The sequence below is a fragment of the Spodoptera frugiperda genome, chromosome 17 (assembly GCF_023101765.2).
Source record: "Spodoptera frugiperda isolate SF20-4 chromosome 17, AGI-APGP_CSIRO_Sfru_2.0, whole genome shotgun sequence".
Classification (NCBI taxonomy): domain Eukaryota; kingdom Metazoa; phylum Arthropoda; class Insecta; order Lepidoptera; family Noctuidae; genus Spodoptera; species Spodoptera frugiperda.
Window position 1 is genome coordinate 434,483 of NC_064228.1, and position 20,589 is coordinate 455,071.

The following is a 20,589-nucleotide window of genomic DNA, read 5'->3' on the forward strand; positions in this document are numbered from 1 at the left end:
TCAAAATGTTGTGGTGTATGTATCTTATGTATATTTATATGTATGTAATAAAAAGCAGTTATTTCAATATTACAAACAGACACTCCAGTTTTATTTATTAGTCTGGATCATAATTTCCATTCATGGCTCACTATATTGTGTTTTCAGTGCAAAATGGCAGTTTCTAATGGCCGAGTTATAATATCAAATTATATTTTGGGCCTTTGTAGGTAATTGCCATAAATTATAGTATATTGTATGATAAATTAACACATACATGTATATACCCATACCACTTCTATTCCCCTATATAGCATTACGCTTCCAATTCCTCCAAGGGATGGGCAGAGGTCAACAATTTTAATGTTTCAAACTTTGACCAAAGATCTCTTATCGCACGGAGAAGGTTTGAGCATTAATCACCACGCTTGCTCAATGCGGATTGGCGATTTCAAACTTATAATTAGAAATTATATGTCCAGGGTTCCTCACGATGTTTTTCCTTCACTGTTTGTCAGTGGTGTCTAAATAGTCTTAGAAAGTCCTCACCGTAAACCGATGTGAAACAACGCTTGCGTTGGGTTTCGTTGTGTGCGTGAGGTTACCGGCGGCCTAATTCCTCCCTTCCAAATCTTCCCAATCCCCGATTCCCTAACAACCCTTAAATTCTACCCCCAATATGGCGGCAACGCACTTGTAACGCCTCTGGTGTTTCAATTGTCCACCGGCGGCAGCGATTGCTTACCATCAACTGATACGTCTGCTCGTTTACCGGTTCCATAAAAAAAAACTACATATAACTCGAAAAATGTCACATTGGTACTTGCTTTTAGGCAGATTTCGAACCTGCAGTCTCATGTAATAAAGCAGACGCCTTAAACCCCACGACAACGTTTATATAACAGCTATAAAACATATCCTGAAGTAAATATTATTATGTATTATGAAAGAAGGACACATGTCTGATGTGATCGTCCAATTATTTGGAGCTAACGTCTGCCGACCGCGCCACACTATATAAATTACTTGACGTGGGTCAACTTATTGTGGTGCAAACGGTGAGATGTTAACGGGTTGGGTTTTATTTTGTAAATGATGCTAGGTTAACTTGAGCTATCGTGAATAACATATTATATGTACTTACAAATTGTAATTAATTTTGATAATGTTTTAATAAAATGGGTAATAGATCACAAACGACTAAATATGTTTATCGCTATGTATATGTTATAGTTTATCGGTTTCCTATTTGCCAATGATATTAAAATCAAGGAGCTATTGTTAATCAAATCTATAGATTTTTTATTCTGTAAACTTTAATAAATCTATACATTCGATTAGTAGCAAAAGAGCAAATTAACAGGCTAGAGAACTGACCGACACGACAGACAGACATTTTTTTTTTACTATTGTAATATTTACTTTTACGTTCATAAGTGTCGTCCTGGTCTATTTGAAATAAATAATTTTGACTTTGACTTTAGCTATAGACAGAAAACCGTAATAACATAACTTAGATCGAAGTAATATACTGTTTATAGAAATCTTTAAAATATACATTACACATAAACAATTTCTATTTACAACTACAAAATATAAACACATAAACACAGACAGACAGACATCCGCTTATAAATTAGACCACAAGCAAATGCAGTCAGAATGCGTTCGTTATGGCCAGTTTTGGAGAAATGCCAACAAATACGGACGACCAGCGGATAGGCACGAAATATATATGATTTGTTAATATCATAACTTAGGAGGGGAAATGAAAAATCCTATGTCGTGAACTTATGATCTGTAATCCGGATTTTTGTAGCTTAGATACGTGTATGGAGGATTTATTTAGATAAAGGATTCTTCCCGAATCTTCGCTGCGATTTGTCTTAACGTTTTATTGAGGAAACTTCTGGAAACTTCAGCCAATGTAAACGTTACTGAGTTTTAAGAATAATTTTATTGATTTGGGGAAATTAAATGTTGATATCAACTTATGTCATAAACTCAGTCTGGTATTTTTTTAAGATAACGAGTCTATTTTTTATATTCATAAGATTTGGTTACATTTTAATTTGTCTCTTTCTGTCTCTCCTCATCTCCCTCTCTCTCTTTCTCGATCCCAAAATCATAACATAATTGGCGAAAGCTTGAATGATTGCTCGGTTAGCTCAGTGGCTGCCACAAAACATGTAATGGGTTTAATTCCCGGCCGGAGCAACTCTTTGTGTAATCCACCAATTGTTGTCAAAATGTCATGTGCATGTGAAATTGTATGTTTGTAAGCACACCACGACACAGGAGAAAATCCTAATGGAGTAGTAGTATCCTAGTAGCTGCGGACTACCTAGCGGGTTTACCGGGGCTCCGGTTCGAAAAGCAGGAGAAGGAACGGGGTGGTTTTTAGTCAGTAAGAGTCTGACACTCCCTCTTGCCTCGCCCAAGGTGGGAGAAGCCATTGGATGATTTTCCCCCCTCAAAAAAAAAGTATAACAATCATTAAATTTAATTTTACAAAGTCTTAAGGCAGTACACTTTACTTTTTAATCATTCAAATACTCAATTTTCTCCTTACACAACCGAAAAAAAAAATACAGCAACAAGACACAAACCCACATAAGCTTAAGAACTGTAGAAAATTCATTTGCAATTACGAGTTAAGTGTAGAATTCCTTGAACTTTCCACAATCCTCTCTTGTATACTCCACCTAGAGCTATACACGACCAGTTTACCATGGTCTCGCTTTGTATGATCTCTTCACACATTCGACGGTCAGTTTATACTGGTTTTGTGTAGTTTGATGTGTTGTGTGTTCAGGAGCAAGGAGCCAAATGCGCAGTGCGGGTAACTATTACTATAGGGGGGAAATGAACATACTTGTTGAACTAATTTATTACTATATTCTTATCTAGGAATAGTTTTCAAAACTGTGTTTAGAAAATTGGATATGGAGGTTATGAGTTTGATTCCCGATCATGGAGATTTGCTTAGGCTTATGTAAAGGCTGATGATTGTTGATGAAGCGAAAGAGGTGTGTAAGATTCGTAGCAATTGGCGTTCCATTGTCTCTGCTTACCTCCATGGAAGACAGGCGTGGGGTTATGTATAATATGAACTAAATCTAGTTTATTTATTTTTGGTATATCTTTTTTATTATAAACCTGGTGTCATGACTCAACTATGTACGAATCCAAAACCCATGACAATACAAAGAATTTTTAAAATCGAAAAATCTGCTCACGCTTATCCCGACAAAAATATTTTTACCGAATACCGAAAATCAAATATTCCCTCTAACATGACAAAACTAAATACAAATCTATATTTTTTATTTAATACTAGCTACCAGTTTCACCCGAACTGCTCGTCTCTTTTTGGTCATAGCGTAATGTCTTCCTTATAGCCTATAGTCTTCCTCGATAAATGCACTATCCAAACCAAAAAGAATTATTCAAATCGAACCAGTAGTTCCTGATTAAAGCGCGTTAAAACAAACAAACTTTTCAGCTTTATAAATATTAGTATATATAGATATAGATCGTCATCTTCAACACATTATTGCATCTACCGTTGTTCTTATTCCCATTAACATTAATTTATAATCAAAGCAAATCAAAAAGTACTAAGTACCATTAATACAATCACTTCTAATTAAATTACGTTTTTGTCTCCAAAGGAATTCTTTCATCGTTGCAAATTATTTTGTTTTAATACAAAATTTTCATTAGCAACTGACTGCCATTAAAGAAGCATTTTGGAAAAATTTCCTCGATACTTAATACTTGGGAATTTTCAACGCAATTGAATCTAATTAAAAGTTATTTGGCAATGTTTTGTTGATAGCTAAATAATTTCACGTCAGATTGTGATGCTACTGCTAAGCATTTTCATAAATATTAAATATATCATTACATCAAATCATGCTAATATTATAAATATAAAAGTTTATTGGTCCGTCAATCACGCTGAAACTACTGAACAGTAGCAATGTAATGGTCACCGCGGAATGCTACTCATGAATATGAGGCTCTAGCATGGTTTAAAAGTAGTTGATACTAATGCCCTTAATCAACGACCTCTCCTTGTAAGGATCCCTTGTACTTATGATTGGTGATATTTAATAACATACAGTAAGGATAAGTGATACCTTACTTTTCCTAGTAAGGGATTAGTTTAGGTGCTATATCACGCTAAGTAGCTCATCGTTTAGAAAGAGATGGTTTGTGGTGGTTAAACCAAAAATAGTTTAACGAGCATTATTTTAAACCCATAACTAAATTTTCCAAAGACATTTTAATGCACTCTTAATTTACGATTTACCAAAACGGAGTGTTGAAACTTGAACACCATAAACCAAAAATTAAACCGTAAAACGGTTGCCATAAAAACTATTGTCGAATAAAAATTTATTTATCGCCACTGCATTGTCAGCCGTACTGTCCGAACCAAGTATTAAAATGCATAGCTCATAAGTCATTGTGCAATGACTGACATTTTTATTGACAATGAGTTTAAAATTATTAATGACCATTAATTTATTTATGACATTAACATTGACAGAAATTGATGGGGTTGTACGTTTGGAGCAGATTTTTGTTCGGATTTAAAGATGGAATTGATTTAATTGAATGCAGCAGTCATTGTTGAGATGATTGTAATGATGTGAATCGTTTTGTTCAGCATTTCTGCAAAGGGGTTGAAAGATATGACACTTGATTTTGAGCTCTGAAGCTTTTGAAATTAGGTACTCATTCAAATTTAAATTCAAGGCAAATCAAGCCAAGTTGGTTTCAATCGGCTTGTCTTGAAGTCACTAGGGGATTCTAATGACTCTAGGGATGTCTTGTACAGAGCTCCGGCTCGAAAAGCAGTAGGAACGGGATAGTTTTTAGTCAGTAAGAGTTTGACACTCCCTCTCGCCTTGCTCAAAGCGGGAGAAGACATTGGAGGATTTTCTCCACACAAAAAATTAATAAAAATATGTGGATGTCTTTTGGCTATTATAATAAGAGTGCACGGTTGGTGCGGTGGCTGGGCAACTGGCTGCCGAGCAACGGGTAGCGGGTTCGATTCCTGCACGGAGCAACACTTTGTGTGATTCACAAATTGTTGTTTCGGGTCCGTGTCAGTGTATGTGAATATGTTTGTAAACGCACCCACGATTCTCATGAACAATCCTAATGTGGGGCAATGTCTTGTGGCTATTATATTTATAGTGTCTTGTATTTCTGTGCTTTAAATATCTCCACAGTTTCCAACAACAGCAGTCTATTAAACAGCCAAAGCTAATCCTAAACCGACTAGAATCCATTGCTAAAACGGATAGCAGTTGCATTGCCAACGCCTCCATTAATCTCTATTACCAACTTGGCCCACATAGCTAAGCGAGCGTGACCGGCTAGGACATATAAGTCAAAAAAATCGATTCTTCCTTTAAACTGAGCCAAAATTCAGAGTACAGTGGAACTAAAAATTAAACAATCCAAGTTGGATGGCTGCCAGATATCTTTGTTTCATCGATGCGTATCGTGGTGTACTTGGCACGCGAATCCGAAAATGGTCTTCTTGACTACTCGTACTACGATGTAGCGTTGATTTTCTTGATAAAAATTACAATATGTTTTGTGTATGAGTTGCTGTTTATTGGTTCAGATATTTTTGAGATTTTAAAGTTTGGGGAAAATAGATTTAATCAAATAACAAGCCCGGTTCCCGTTTGGCTCCGGCACGGCGTTTTTTTGTTTTGGAAACAATACAAAAAGGTTGCAAGCGCACAGGCAACGCGCTTACCACCCTTTTGTATTGACGTTACGAAATATATCATTCGACATACGATTTAAAGTTCAAATTAAAATGTCAATTTATTTGCTGGGTTGGAATAGTGCTTGTGTGTTTATGTCCTTAAATCGTCATGTGCTGATGTCAGAGTAGCATAATACGTTTTTCACCACCCTTACACTTCCCATGGGTGTCGTAAGAGATGACTAAAAGATTTTAAACAATCTCTAACTCGATTATCAAACTTTAAGATTATAGAAAACCTCTCTCGAGTCTAGAAAATATGGTGATAGAAATAAATTCTGAAAAATAAATGCGTTAGACAGAAAAAAACGCAATAGATATTCGAAGGATTTTTCCATAGAAATCTATTGTTAGAACGAACGGTCGAGCGTCACCGCTGTGACAGACCGATTGACAGATGACAGTTGTATACGTTATTGCAAAAAGTGACGTAACGTGACTATCTGGTATGTCATCTATGTGTATGCGACAAAAATATATATCGAGCAATAATTTAACACTATTTTGTTTGTTTGTTTATTTATTTTGTATTGGATTCATTTTAAATGATTGATTCGGTAATAAAATATGAGTTTTACATGTCAATATTTAAACTTTTACTATATTAAATTTAGTAACATATTTTAATCTGAATTAATTTCTCAATAAAGCAGCCACAACATAAGAGAATATTAATTTTTGTTTGGGACAAGATTTTTAATACAATGTAACTTGTTTTGCTCGCGACTTTGTCTGTATAGATTATTGACTTTTATACCGGCTTCAAATAAAGGAGGTTATCAGTTTGACTTCTATGTATGTATGTGGATGTTTATCTGCGATTATTTAGCATTTAGGTGTACCTACTGATTTTGATGCTGTTTTCAGAATAGTATTTTTCAGACTTAGGACAAGGATTTAAGGATAATGTTTTACCAAAAATGGATTATACCTATCCCATGTTGTACGGTAAATATGCAGCTCTTTATTGGTCAAAGAATTACATACAAATGCATAAAAAAATATAAGTTTTTATAATATTAGCACAGATAGATGCGAAAATGTTCCTAAGCAATCATAACCATCTATTTAACTCAAAAAAAAACTCAAAAGAAAATCTCAAAAAAATATGAAGTCAGCTGTTCATTAGTATCCATAATTCTTTTCAAATCCTTTTATAATCCACTGGCCTTTATGACGTCATAAATATTCGGCCCCTAGCCGCGTATTTTAATTCTATAAATACGTTTTTGAACTCGATTAAGTTTGTCGTATTCAAGTCTGAATGGGAGTCGGAATATCGTACCAATCTAAAGTTGGCACTCGACCGGGTGCAGGGGTTCTATCAATATAGATTCTTATCTCACATTTCCTGCTTATTTCCAAACGTATTTTGTATTTATGCGCTTATTTTTCGATATTGAGAACAAACCAACGTAAGTATTTTTAGAAAAAATCTTTTATTCTAGTTTTGTTATTCTGTTTTTTTTATGGTATTAGCCGGTAAACGAGTAGACGGATCATCTGGTGGTAAGCATGGACACCCGAAACACCAAAGGTGTCCCACAACTCACACAATGCAAGCGTTGTTTCACGTCGGTTTTTCGTAAGAGTGGTATCACTCATGTCGAGCCGGCCCATTCGTGCCGAAGCATGGCTCTCCCACACTGTGAAGGACATTCGTTCAACGAACGAATTTGATTGGTTGGCGTAAATAAACCGACCAATTAGAAGGCCGAACGCGCTCTCGTTCCGTTTTCGTTCAACAAAAACTCGTACTAAGGGTGCTGTTTACAGTTTTACAATTGCAAATTTTTGCCATATTATAATGGATACAAATTAACATATACTAAATAATCATTCTTACCGCCGTACTAAGAGTCATTTAATGGTTACTTAACCCAATCTTTAGCAATTGTTTTCTGAAAATCATTACCAAAGAATAGGTTAAGTAGGCATTAAATGTCTTTGAGTTAGATAAATACAATGTACATTGGAAAACTCTGCCAAAAGTCTGAAAAAAACGTAACAGCATACGGAATAAAATATGTATACAAAACCAAAACACGGGTGATTTTTTCCGTTTCGCCCTTTGTAGTGGCAGAGTATATAGAACGGTACCGGCGTAGCTTTGAGCCGCGTCAATATATGTGTCCTCTTGTTTATTAAAACGAAGGCTTTGCTTTCCTGCCAAACTTTGATAACATTTCCTGTTTTATTAATACATATAGATATAGTGAAAGGACGACGTATTGGCTCTTTATTGCTACATTTTGCTTTGAGAGTTAAGATTATGATACGGTAAACGAGCATACGTATCACCTGATGGTAAGCAATCGCCAGCGCCCATGGACATTTGAAACACCAGAGGCTTTACAAGTACTTTGGGGGTTAGGAATTTAAGGGTTCTTGGGGGAATCGGGGATTGGGATTATTGGACCTCCAGCAACTTCACACATACAACGGAATACAGCGCAAGCGTTGTTTCACGTCGGTTTACTGTGAGTCCGTGATATCACTCTGACTGTAACAAAAAGACTGATGAATGTTGATGAAGCGAAAGAGGTGTGTAAGATTTGTAGCAATTGACGGTCCATTGTCTCTGCCTACTTCTATGGGAGACAGCCGTATGTATGTCAATAATTTAATCGTAATACCCAAAATAAAAAAATAATAAGTACATAGCAGATTGGCATACTTTCCTTTTGCAAAATTATTCCTTTGTACACAAATATCTATTCTAAGAAATGGTTTTCTGTAATCTCATTACTTCTGTCAAAGTAAATAACAATTCATTTACTAGGTACAGTTAATTTCTCTTCTTCTTGTTTGAGCTATGACGTTATGTAAATAAAACTATAAGTACTTAGTACTAGTATTTATTTAAACAACTAAACTGAACTTTAATTTTATTCTCATAAGTTTAATGCAAATAGTAAAATACTTAAATAGTCCCTTTGAATTAATTATTATGTTATCGGCTTACTCACGTAACTGTTTGACGAGGAACTCGACTAGTTTCAAGCCATACTAGAGGCTCATATTTATGAGCAGCATTTTGCGACACGACGCGACTGTCGCGCTACTTAACGTTAAAACTGTACTGTACCCTTAGTATGAATTTGCTTTACGTTTATCGAGAGCGGTTGATTGGTTGGTTCATTCGCGCCGGCCAATCAACGCGCCGAATGCGTTCTCGTTTCGGTCTCGTTCAACGTAAAACAAACTCGTATTAAGAGTCCTGGGGGCCTACTCCGGTTCTCGAATCCGAAGTTTCGTTTCATTTTCGGCCGAAGGTTTTATTGATATCAAAACATATTTATTTATCTTGATTTCATTCGTTCATTTTTGTTCGAAACTTCTTTTTCGTTGAATTAGACTAGGTCCTGTACTGCACCCAAAACAGACCATACACAAAACGTACACACCTAAATAATTCCACCCTGTAGATCCGTAACACGGAGCAACGCTTAATAAACCAAACCAAGGCCTGGCCTGCTATTGAGGCACAATGGGCCCTAAACGATGGCTTCTAGCAAATATAGCCCCTGTTGAGGCCACCTTGCTATGGGCCTCACTTTTATTATACATACTGGCTTTTACCAACGACTGTGTTTAACATAAAACTGTGCATTTTTCCTCGCAATGAAGTTTTGTCTTTAAGAAGTTTGTGTAGGGATATTTTGGTGGATGTGTCAGTTTGGTTTTAATTCTATGTTGTTTTATTTATTTCAACATGCTGTAATGCATTTTATAGATAACTTTTTTGTAAGACAGACATCCTTATTTTAGAGATTGACGCGTAAAAGTGTTATCTTGTACCTATTTGCAAAAACAATCATTTAAGGCCATGATTCGAAGTCGTTAGTTACTCGAATAAATAAAACACTATTATAATTTTCTAGGATACTAAAAATGGCAGTCACAACCCCGTATTTATCCCAATCACTTGACTAACAAATAAACTAAATAAACAAAAAACAAAATACACAAATCAATATCACAGTCAGTACCTAAGTACCTACTAGTTACTCGTCATACGCCGTAGAACAAAACCTAGGTTTTCTGATTTGTCTTTTGGAGCAAAAATCCTAGATTTTTTTATTCTTTTCATCGGCACTTCGGCCTGTAGTTAGCCCGAATTGATCGAGTTCCCAGTATTTTGGAGCTAGCCATGTTGCGGACGGAATTTTTAGGGGGGGAAACAGTTAGTTTAGTTGATTGATCTTGAATGGAAGTGTACTGAGAATGTTCTCTGTTTGGAGAGAAGATATAGGTTAAGAGTTAGCTTAGAACTGATATTGAGCTAAAGACTGGTGTGATATTGGACATAGGATATACATCAAATCAAACTGGACTGTTATTATTGAGAGATTTCAAATTTTATTTTATTTATTTTTACTACTTTAAAATGTCAAAGTTCTTCATGTAACAAGTCCGCTCATTTTGCAATTCTTTAACTGCCATACTCAGAGTAATTTTTTAATTACCTAACCCAATCCTTAGCAATGGTTTTCAGAACAACATCGATTCTAAGGAATAGTTTAAATATCTTAAGTATGTCTCTGAATACAGCAGTTAGACGAACCTTGAAAGTATACTATTTCCACTTTATTTTGCATGTTATAAACTCAAAAAACAAATTACACAAACAATAGCATCCCAACTCAAGGTCAAACAATCCTAATCACAACTGATTACCATCAGCGAAGCAGAACAGGTCCATTCCCATCCAATTTCCATACATATATCCCTTTCTCCATTCTTACCCCTGAACACGTCGGCTCCTGAAAAGAAGTACAGACCCGGGTTTTAATTAGGCCAGTCTTATCTACTTGCGTCAGGCGTCTAGGGAGAAAGGAAGTTGAAAAAGTCAATAATTACCTTTTACCACGGTCAGAAGTGGCTTTTAGTGAACGGGTGGGGGGCTAGTGAGAGCGGGGAGCGGGTTATAGAAGGATTGTTTGGTGATATTAGGTTTTTAATTTGTTTTGACTTTATGAAAGGCTTTTTTGTGATGGTGTTCTTTGAAGATTAATTAAACACTATGATAATTTTTTTAGATAAAAATGGTGAATCAAAATGAGATGCCACGACGTCATGTGTCCTAAATAGCCATTGTAAGCACTTGATACTAATAAAAAAAAGAAAATATATAAATTCTTGAATCATATGCAATACAAAGAATCTTAGATGCTTTTCTTGTAAAATAGTCGAATTTAATTTCATACGAAAATGTCTGGCATAACTTTAAGTCAATTTTGATTAATCGCTCCCGCTACCGCTTGCAACCAGACCACACCTGAACCTTACAAGCGCCACTTCTAATTGCATTATTAACCTGGCACATTTCGATCGACGGAACCCTTTTGTGTTTCTTCCCTTTTTTCAGGGTTCCCTGGCTCGTAGTCCCTTACGAATTGGATTACGGAATTATTTAAATATATTTTAACAAAACAAGACTTCCTAGGACTTCGTTTGTTTTTTTTTTTTTTTTTTTTTTTTTGTTTTTTGTAATCAAATGATTTGTATTGTTTTAGAGTTGGTGGGGATTTGGAAGTGTTTCGCTTTGTTTTTTGTTTTCTAGGTGTTTGTGATTATTTGGTATTGAGGTTTTTTTTTGTAATTATTTCGTTTTTTTGTTCATTGATCAATGATCTTTGATATGTGACTAACCATCGATTGATTTTATAGCACATCTTTCCAAAATAGATTTGTCGATTTGGTTTCACCAAATAAAAAACTAAAGTATATTTTTTTCTACATCTTATTTTTCTATGGTTTATTTTAGTTCTATTCTTATTTAATATGGATAAGCCTCATACCTTGTTCAAAGCTTGGATGTGACTATACTTTTCAGTACTAAAATGGGATTCTAAACATTTTAACACCCCCTCTTTATACAACCAAACCATGTATATGTATAATATACATGTATAATAATATACATTGTATTATCCACTTACAATTCAAGTTTCGTATAAACATTTACTAAACTAACTCAGAAACTGTTTATTCGTTAGACCTTTTTTTTTCTTTCTTTCGCTCTCTCGGAAACTTTGCGAGATACGTTCAGAATAAGTGATCGGATCAAATTAAGGGAGAGTCGTCGGTTGGCACATCTTTAGTATGTAATTAGGTGTTTAATTTATTCTTGTAATTATTAGAATTAATTACATACATACATAACATTTTCCCGTTAATTGAGTGGTCGCAAGTGCGGCTGGTGCGGGCAAGGGGTCTCGGGTTCGATTCCTGTTCGACTTGCGACTGTCAGACAAGGAGTCTCGGCTTCAATTCCCGGGTCGGGCAAAATATTACTGAGCTTTTTCAAAAAAAAAATCTATACTAAAATGTTTGATAACATGCTTCATCATGCTACCGCGTCGAAACTAATAAATATTTTTTTCTACAATCAAAAATATTTTTATACATACTTGGCAAATATCTATTTCATTTTAATATACCAGACACACTAAACTAAACTAAAAACAACAACGAATCCTAAAACATTATAATAACACTATAACCGCAACGAGTTTCCTAAAAAATGCTCTTCCCTCAAATTACCCCAATTCCCCCACTAGCCTATATCCCCCCACCCGCTGTAAAAACGCTCGTATATTACGAATAATACCCGCACTATAATCTTATCCATATTTTATTGTTAGAATGTACCCACCCCCGTTACCATGGCAACGCGGGTTATGCTCTATGTACCAAAAATCTGTTACATACGGAATATTGATATGGTGCGAGTGCTTGCAATATTCATATTATTTAATGCTACGTTTCGTTTTGTGGGGATTATGTTTTGATTTATGATTAAGTAATGATTATAAAATGAACTTAAATATTAAATGGACTATAGTATTCGCAAGCTCTATTCTACAATACTACTGATAATGAAATATTCTTGAGTCGTGTCATTATATTAAATAAGTAGGTACACTCAATTTGGCTGGGCAACCGGCTCCCACGCAACGCGCAGAGGGTTCGATTCCCACATGTAGCAACCCTTTGTGTAATCCACAAAGTCAAAGTCAAAGCAATTAATACTAAATTGGGCACTTTTGAACCGTTGAATTGAATTGTCCGTCAGTCAGTCTGTCAGTGAAGCTAGATGATTGTTGTTTTGAGTTTGGGTGCCATGTGCATGTGAACTTGGATATTTGTAAACGCACCCAGGAGAAAATACTAGTGTTACACCAAAATAATTATTATGAGATGTAGGTATCACCAATGACATCAATTTTGATTGATCTCGTTATTTCTAATGACATTTACTAATATCCGCAGACTATTTTAGACTAAACCTTGATTTATAAGTCAATGTCAGTCTTCAAGGCTTTACATTGAAATCGGATCTGTGTTTGACATATCATTAAAAGAACCTATAATATTGTGACAAGGAAAGTACCTAATGTTAGTCTCTAAAATTTAATTAAAAAGTACCTACTTACAAATATTTTTCCTTGATAAATAATTACTTTTTAACTTATTCAAAAAGTATGTTCATTCTCCACTAGATGAAGATTTATGATGACGTAGCTTAGATAATATGGACATCTCTCTCTTGCATTTGTAATTTGATTGGAGTGTGATAAGGACAGAAATATACGAAATATATAAGGGATTCCATAATATTTGTTTTAAAAACGTTGCCCCACACTAGGGTTGTCTACTGTATCTTAGGTGCGTTTACAAACATACAAGTTTACATACACATAACAACCAGTCCCGAAACAACATTTTGTGGATCACACAAAGAGTCGAACGGGAATCGAAACCACTACACGTTGCAGCAACCGTGCAGTCTTAGTATACTATGTATTTTAATCATATGTATACATAATAAAAAACAGTATTTTATCGTCTTTTGATTTACCAAATCGAACCTCACCCTATTCATTCACTCATCTTTATCTGGCAACACAAACCAATATGAAGTGGCACAGACCGCAACGAAGTCGGTTTCCCACCTTTGTGTAGCGTCGCTTGTCAGCCAACAATATCCGGTTACAACCGCAAGTCACAAGTGGGCAGCGTTGTCCACGCCCACGCCCACGGCCACGGTCCACGGTCACTTCTCCACACCTATTTTGATGTTGGTATATTTAGAAAATAGTTTCTGGTACTTCAAAATTGTGAATAAGTGGGACTAAGTGTCTTTATAGTCGTGGTGTCATGTTTGGATTAGTTTATTTTAGATCAATACATTATAAGGCTTTTTGTAAAAAGGTGTACTACACTACATACCTCTATTTGTTACATTTTTTTCAGAATATAAAGTGTACTATAATGACCAATTACTTATGATGATCTAGTTTCTATTGAGTACGCATATTTAAAATTATAAACTACCCAATTACTATAAAACAAATTTCGCGCTTCATAGATGGAGCCACCGGCGATTAAAGTCCTTTGCTGATGTCCCTGTTTTAGAAATGTAACTAAAAAGTATAAACTGTTTTATAGCTAACTAAGCATATGCCGAATAAGAATAAAGTCATAATGAGATTCATATAAAGAATGTATATGGCAATAGGCTCACCCTCTATCACATAGGACTAATAACACAAATGGTGAAAAGTGAGTGCACTTTGTACAGCGGCATTACGTTGCCGTAATGTACACCTCTACCTATCCCTTCGGGGATAAAAGGCGTGACGTTGTAGGCAGGATTTTCTATAGAGAATATATTTGACCAGAAAATCGCTTCAGCTCATACTCTACCTCAAAAACTGTCTCTGTTTATAAATGTTTGTAGCAGGTACCAGCTCGAGTTCGGTTACAATTACATTATAATATTCAACTTCACACAATACTTACAACCGTGAAAAGTATCCCTACAAAGTGGGGATAAGGTTTTGTTTGAAGTTTGAGATCAATTGGAGATTGTTTATCTTACTATCTATAGGTATTATAAGTTGCAAATGTGAAGGTGTATTGTTTGTTTGTTTTGATAAAGCTACGATAGGAATTTGATATTTTATAAACGTATTTTGAAGACTGGGAAGTGATTATAATTTGTTTTTTTGGTAGGTGGTACCAATTCTATGCAATACAAAACAATAAAAAAATCGTATACAGGATTATAATAGTTGATTTCGTCAGCGGCTTTTTTGTTGAATACTAAATGGTAGACTTTTTGCTTATCTATTTTTGCTTATCTATAATATGGTACAACCTTCAAACCTTGAAGAAAAGAGCGTACTCCTTTTGAAAAGGCCGGCAATGCACCTGTGACTCCTCTGGTGTCGCGGGAGTCCATGGGCGGCGTTGATCGCTTACCATCAGGTGACCCATCTACTAGTTTGCCCCCTCTTCCATAAAAGTATAAATACTAGTCTAACTAACCAACTGGTAGATATATAGATATTATTTAGTTCACCGAAATAAACTGAAATTCATACAACATTTAGTAGTAGAGAGCTCTTTTATCTGCAAAATCTTCCGCCATATTAGATTCAATACGATTTGGAAACTGGATTTGAGAAATGCTGACCGATCCTCATTTCTGAATGTACTTCCATTTTGAATTTCTCTTGATAGTTATATTTTATGTATCGTTCACTAAAATCTGTATTTCTTTTGCATAAATGTTTTTTTTTATATGCAAACGTCGCATTGTCAGTTCAGTTCAGTTTCATCAGCTCTATATGAAACTATTACAATTTCATACTCCAAGCTATTATTGCTACCCGGAGCTGCGGACAGCCTAGCGGGTTACCGGGGCTCCGGCTCGAAAAGCAGGAGTAGGAACAGGGAAGTTTATAGACAGTAAGAGTCTTACATTCCCTCTCGCCTCTCGCCTAACCCAAGGTAGGACCTCTTCTACCTTGTTTGAATTGAATGATTTTCCCACTCAAAAAAAGCTATTACTACTTAGGTATTACTATTTTTTTAATCGATAAGAAATTTGTTATTTCTTAGCCTAAACCGGGAATCCAGCTCAAGATCCCTTAGTTAACAATGCGCTTATGACTATATAACTATGGAGGCACCCGTCCAAATCCTTGTATTTTGCTTGCGTTATTTTTAGGACTTTCCTTAAATCAAAGGCGATTCGCAAAAATGAATGATTTCCCCGACATCCGGGGGATTATAATTTAATTTACGACTTTTGGTTTTTAATACCCGCCTACAAAATGGCTGCCGTGATTAATAATAATTTACGCTTTTTGAATTATTAATTAAATTATGTTCGTAATGATAAAGTCAGGTGTGCGTGGCTAATGTTTATTTACTGGTGAATTTTGAATACTATTATAATAGAGATGATGACGGGGTACGAAAATTAAAAATGTATTTAGTCCGTCAGTTAGGTATAGAAAAAATATTAGGCACGTATTTTTTTATTTTGTCATAGAAGATAACAATACTTAGATAAAACGAATTAAAGTTTAGGAGTAGGAGTAAATACGTCATTTCTATATTAATTTGTAATATTGGTTATCTTACTTAATTATCCTTGACTGCCTTGGGAATCGAATCAAAAGCCTCAATAGTCCTTACAAGCTAAGATAGCACCTACCTTTACTCTGTCTAAAAAACAAATAACAAAACAAAACAGTTGTAACTAGTTTGTTTGTTTGTTTGTTTAAACAAACACAATATAAAGTAGGAAATTGTATTCCTCGTAGTTTTGTTGTAGACACACAGACACGCTTTAATCTATTACTTTATTTTGAGTTGAGTGGTTTTATAATGAACTGTTGGATTAAGTATTGGAGGTTCCAATCCCTGGTTGGTTAAAGTATTATGATCACCCATTACAGCTCAACTGCTGAATGTATTGACTGCACGGTTGGTGCAGTGGCTGCCAACGGGTAGCGGGTTCGCTTTCCGCAAGGAGGAATTCTTTGTGTGATCCAAAATTTGTTGGTTCGGGCCTGGGTGTTATGTGTATGTGAACTTGTATGTAAACGCACCCACGACACAGAAAAAAATCGTAATGTAGGGCAACGTAGTTTAACCCGGCGTCATGGGGGTTGGGTCTGTGTGACCCACCACATTTTATTTCGCTTGTAGTTCGGTTACTATGCGTGCGACGTTGCTGCTCTTCTCAATAGCTGGAGCTGTTGAGTTGTCCAATGCGTCGCAAGCTAAACGATAGTCGTGCCACGGCCGCAGTGGGAGATACAGGTGCACAAAGTTAAAAAAGGTACGTGAGACCCATCCCCGCAATCAGTGTAACAATTTCGCGCCATTATGTATACATATTGTTTAACTTATTATCTGTGTTTTTATAATTTTTATCTTAGATTTTTTATTGTTATTTACAATTGTAGCTGGTTATATATAGTTCAATGTATTTTATTTGTATTTTTTGTAGGTACTTAGTAAAAAATGGACCGTGAAGAGGCTGAACGACAGTGTATTCTGGCAATTTTACAAGAGTCTGATTCTGATACTGAGTTGTCAGACCAGGATGTGTGTGACGAAGAAGATCACTTGAGTGAGCGTAGTATTTCAATTGACACAGAACAGGATATCTCAGAGTCTGATAATGATGATATTCCACTGTCTATTCGATTGCATAAAAATCGTTCGCGAGAAGAGCAATTTACATCCGAATCGTCTAGTTCTTCATACGTAAACCATGATAATTCTTCGGACTTTTATCATGGCAAAGACGGAACAAACTGGAATAAGAGGCCTTTGCGACAAAATGTCAGAACCAGAACATTTAAGTAGAAGAGAAAATGTTTGTTGAAAATTTTAGTTCCTTTTTTTAATTTTATTATATATAATTAAAACATAATATAACATAATATTAGTGTTTTATTTAATCACAAATATACCCAACAATATAAACACGCATAAAAATAGTCTTTATTATTTATAAATTTATTGAAATAATTTCGACATTATGAAAGGGTCTGTGAGACCCACCCCAACGTCCGTGTAACACTTTTCCACCCCCATGACGCCGGGTTAAAAGAAAAGAAAAACTATAGGCCTTTTCTATAAACACACTTAACAAACGGATTGGAGATCGCAATTTAATAGGATAAGGTTTATAAGAGAATATTGCTGCCCGGTCTCTAATAAATATGTAGTCCTTTCGTCACCTGCGGGACCATGGGTGGTGTAGAATATAAGCATATCTACATCAAACAAAAACCAACTCAAAAATCATGCTAACTAAAATACATTTTCCTTTGTCCACAGCACCTCCAAACGCAGTGGAGATCACGAATCACCCAGCCAACTCGAAGCTGGAGGTGAAGGAAGGCGAGGATGTGTCACTGGAGTGCCTGGTGAAGAACGCCAAGCCTGCAGCCAGGATCGTCTGGTTCAGGGGCAATGTGGAGCTGAAGGGGGATAAAGGTAAGGAGATACTTCTTTTTTTATGGGACACGCCGGTAAACGAGCAGACGTATCACCTGATGGTAAGCAATCGCTGCCGCCCCTGGACACTTGAAACACCAGAGGCGTTACAAGTGCGTTGCCTTTTGGGAGTTAGGAATTTAAAGGTTGCTGGGGAATCGGGGATAGGGAAGATTGGGAAGATTGGGAGAGAGATCGGCTGTCAGTTCCCGGATTATACATACTAACGTGCGACTGTGGCTCTGGTTATCGGTCTATTTGTTTTCGCTAATCTCTGAAATACCTGGACCAATTTTGAATGGACTTTTATTTGTCACAGAATTTGTAATCCATTCGAGCGAAACCGCAGGCATGAACTAGTTTTAACTATAGACACTAAAAATGTTACTTCATGACCTAAAACAGAAATAACTTTTTCGATAAAATAAAAGTAAAGCTTCTGCGAATCGCAACACTACCACTAGGGACTGGCCAGTATCGAAGTAAAGTTGTCGATATGTCGACAGCACACCTCTAGAGGACCCCGTGGGACTTGAACATCTTTCAGTATGCTAGTGATGAAACTATTTCTGAAAATTCACTTTACAAGATGCTGGAGGAGATTCTAGACAAAATTCTAGGCTATTGTAATACTTGACTGTATTGTGTTTGAGTCTGGAAAGAACTAAAGATTTTCTAAAGAAAACATATTTAAAAACTTGATAGTTAACGTTTATTTAATTTTATTAATTGTATCCTACATGTAGTATGATGTCCTTGTTAGTCGAGTGATCGCAAGTGCGATTTCCGACCAAGGGGTCTCGGGTTCGATTCCCGAGTCACACAAAGGGTAAATGTTAATTTTTCGGATTTTCGAAAATTTCTCAGTGTTACCATAGGGTGTGGAATTGTACCCGGTATATGGCAATAGGCTCACCCCCTATTACATGCGACTTATAACACAAATGATGAAAAGTGGGTGTACATTGTGCCAAGTAGGGTACCTTCAGAGATGAAAGGCATGACGATGACAAACCTGCTTCTAAAATTATAATAATGTTATGTTATCACATCATGAAAATATCAATACCATCAGACGAGATAGCGGCCAAACGTAGACCCATCAAATGTAAAATAAAAAACAATTTTACTTAAACTACCAATTCAACTTAAGACCCTATTCTTGGCACCCGTACCTATCTACTAGGGAACGATAAACAAACGATGCAATAGACTCTCACGGCAGTTAGTTAATTGAAACGTGTAGGAAATAGGAACGCTCTCGATAAACACAGTAACTGCACAGAAACTGGGCTGCGAAAACATTACACAGTTCTAGCTGTGTATGTATGTGGTTACTGAAGGAATACTGAAACTGTAGGTTTCTGGAGGTGTAGTAAACTAGAGATCGATGTTTTATGATAATCATGGACCACGATGAATGGGCCGGCTCGACCGGAGTGATACCACGGCCTCACAGAAAACCGACGTGAAACAACGCTTGCGTTATGTTTCGTTGTGTGAGTGAGGTTACCGGAGGTCCAATTACCCCTCTTCTCATCTTCTCCATCCCCAATTTCTCAACACCCCTTAAATTCCCAACCCACAAAACGCCGGCAACGCACTTAACGTAACCCCTCTGGTGTTCCGGATGCCCATGGGTGGCGGCGATTGCTTACCTCCAGGTCATTCGTCGGCTCGTTTACCGGCTTTTACCACAAATGTTTGAAAATGAAAGGTGTTTTTTTTGTAAGTCCGATATGTTTTAAAATAAACATAATGTTTTTATAACGGTTTCTTTGATTTAAAAAGTCTGTTAAAAAAGAGAACGAAAAATTGCAGTATTCAATTAATAATCAGGTATTTGTGATTTTTACCATTTTTCACATTTAAACTGTATCCAGCAATAGGTTAGACAGCAAAGTAAAATAAAGATAAAAAGATACCAGTGTGTAACATCTCTGAAACAGCAAAATAAATATCGATGCTTTTAATCCAATCGGTCTGTGAAAGGATTAAAAAAAATCCAATAACGCTCCGCCATTCGCCCAGGTTTTTCCAATTAATAACAGATCAAGTATACATCGGTATATCTACTGGGCAATACTACCCAGTATATAGAAGTCTATCCACTGGGCAACTCTGGAATATTCAAGAAATATTCGTAGCTTACTTACTGACCCGAAAAATCGTTTTTGAGTTTTGATTTTTGTTTCTGTTCGGCTTGCGGGCGGTACAAGGATTTGTTATGTTTTGTTTATGTGCTAAAGATTAGGGATGGGAAAGCTACTGCTGTTGTTGTTTCATTTTTGTAGAATAAAGTCGTGTGTGGTTTATTGTCATGGTTCAGTGTTATCGTTATACAATATTATCGTATATGAACAAAAGGTTTTCGTTGTCATGTGATTTTTTGGCTATATTCTATAGTTGCATTCAGTTCAATCAGATTAATTATTTCGTGGGCCGAGGAAAAATAAGAGATTTTTTTATTATTGTAATCCGTCGAAATGTGAAAG

At 35.9% G+C, this 20,589-nt stretch overlaps 1 protein-coding gene across 3 annotated transcripts in view; it reads left to right on the forward strand.

The window, feature by feature from the left end:
• LOC118276606 (nephrin) overlaps positions 1-20,589 on the forward strand; it is a 284,280-nt gene that overhangs the window by 156,680 nt on the left and 107,011 nt on the right. For all 3 annotated transcript variants that reach the window (XR_004783681.2, XM_035594954.2, XM_035594953.2), the window contains exon 5: positions 17,936-18,094. Coding sequence is in view for 2 of the 3 variants with exons in the window: in XM_035594954.2 (XP_035450847.2) it covers positions 17,936-18,094 (159 nt within the window). In the remaining variant the exon portion in view is untranslated. The remainder of the gene's footprint in view (positions 1-17,935; positions 18,095-20,589) is intronic.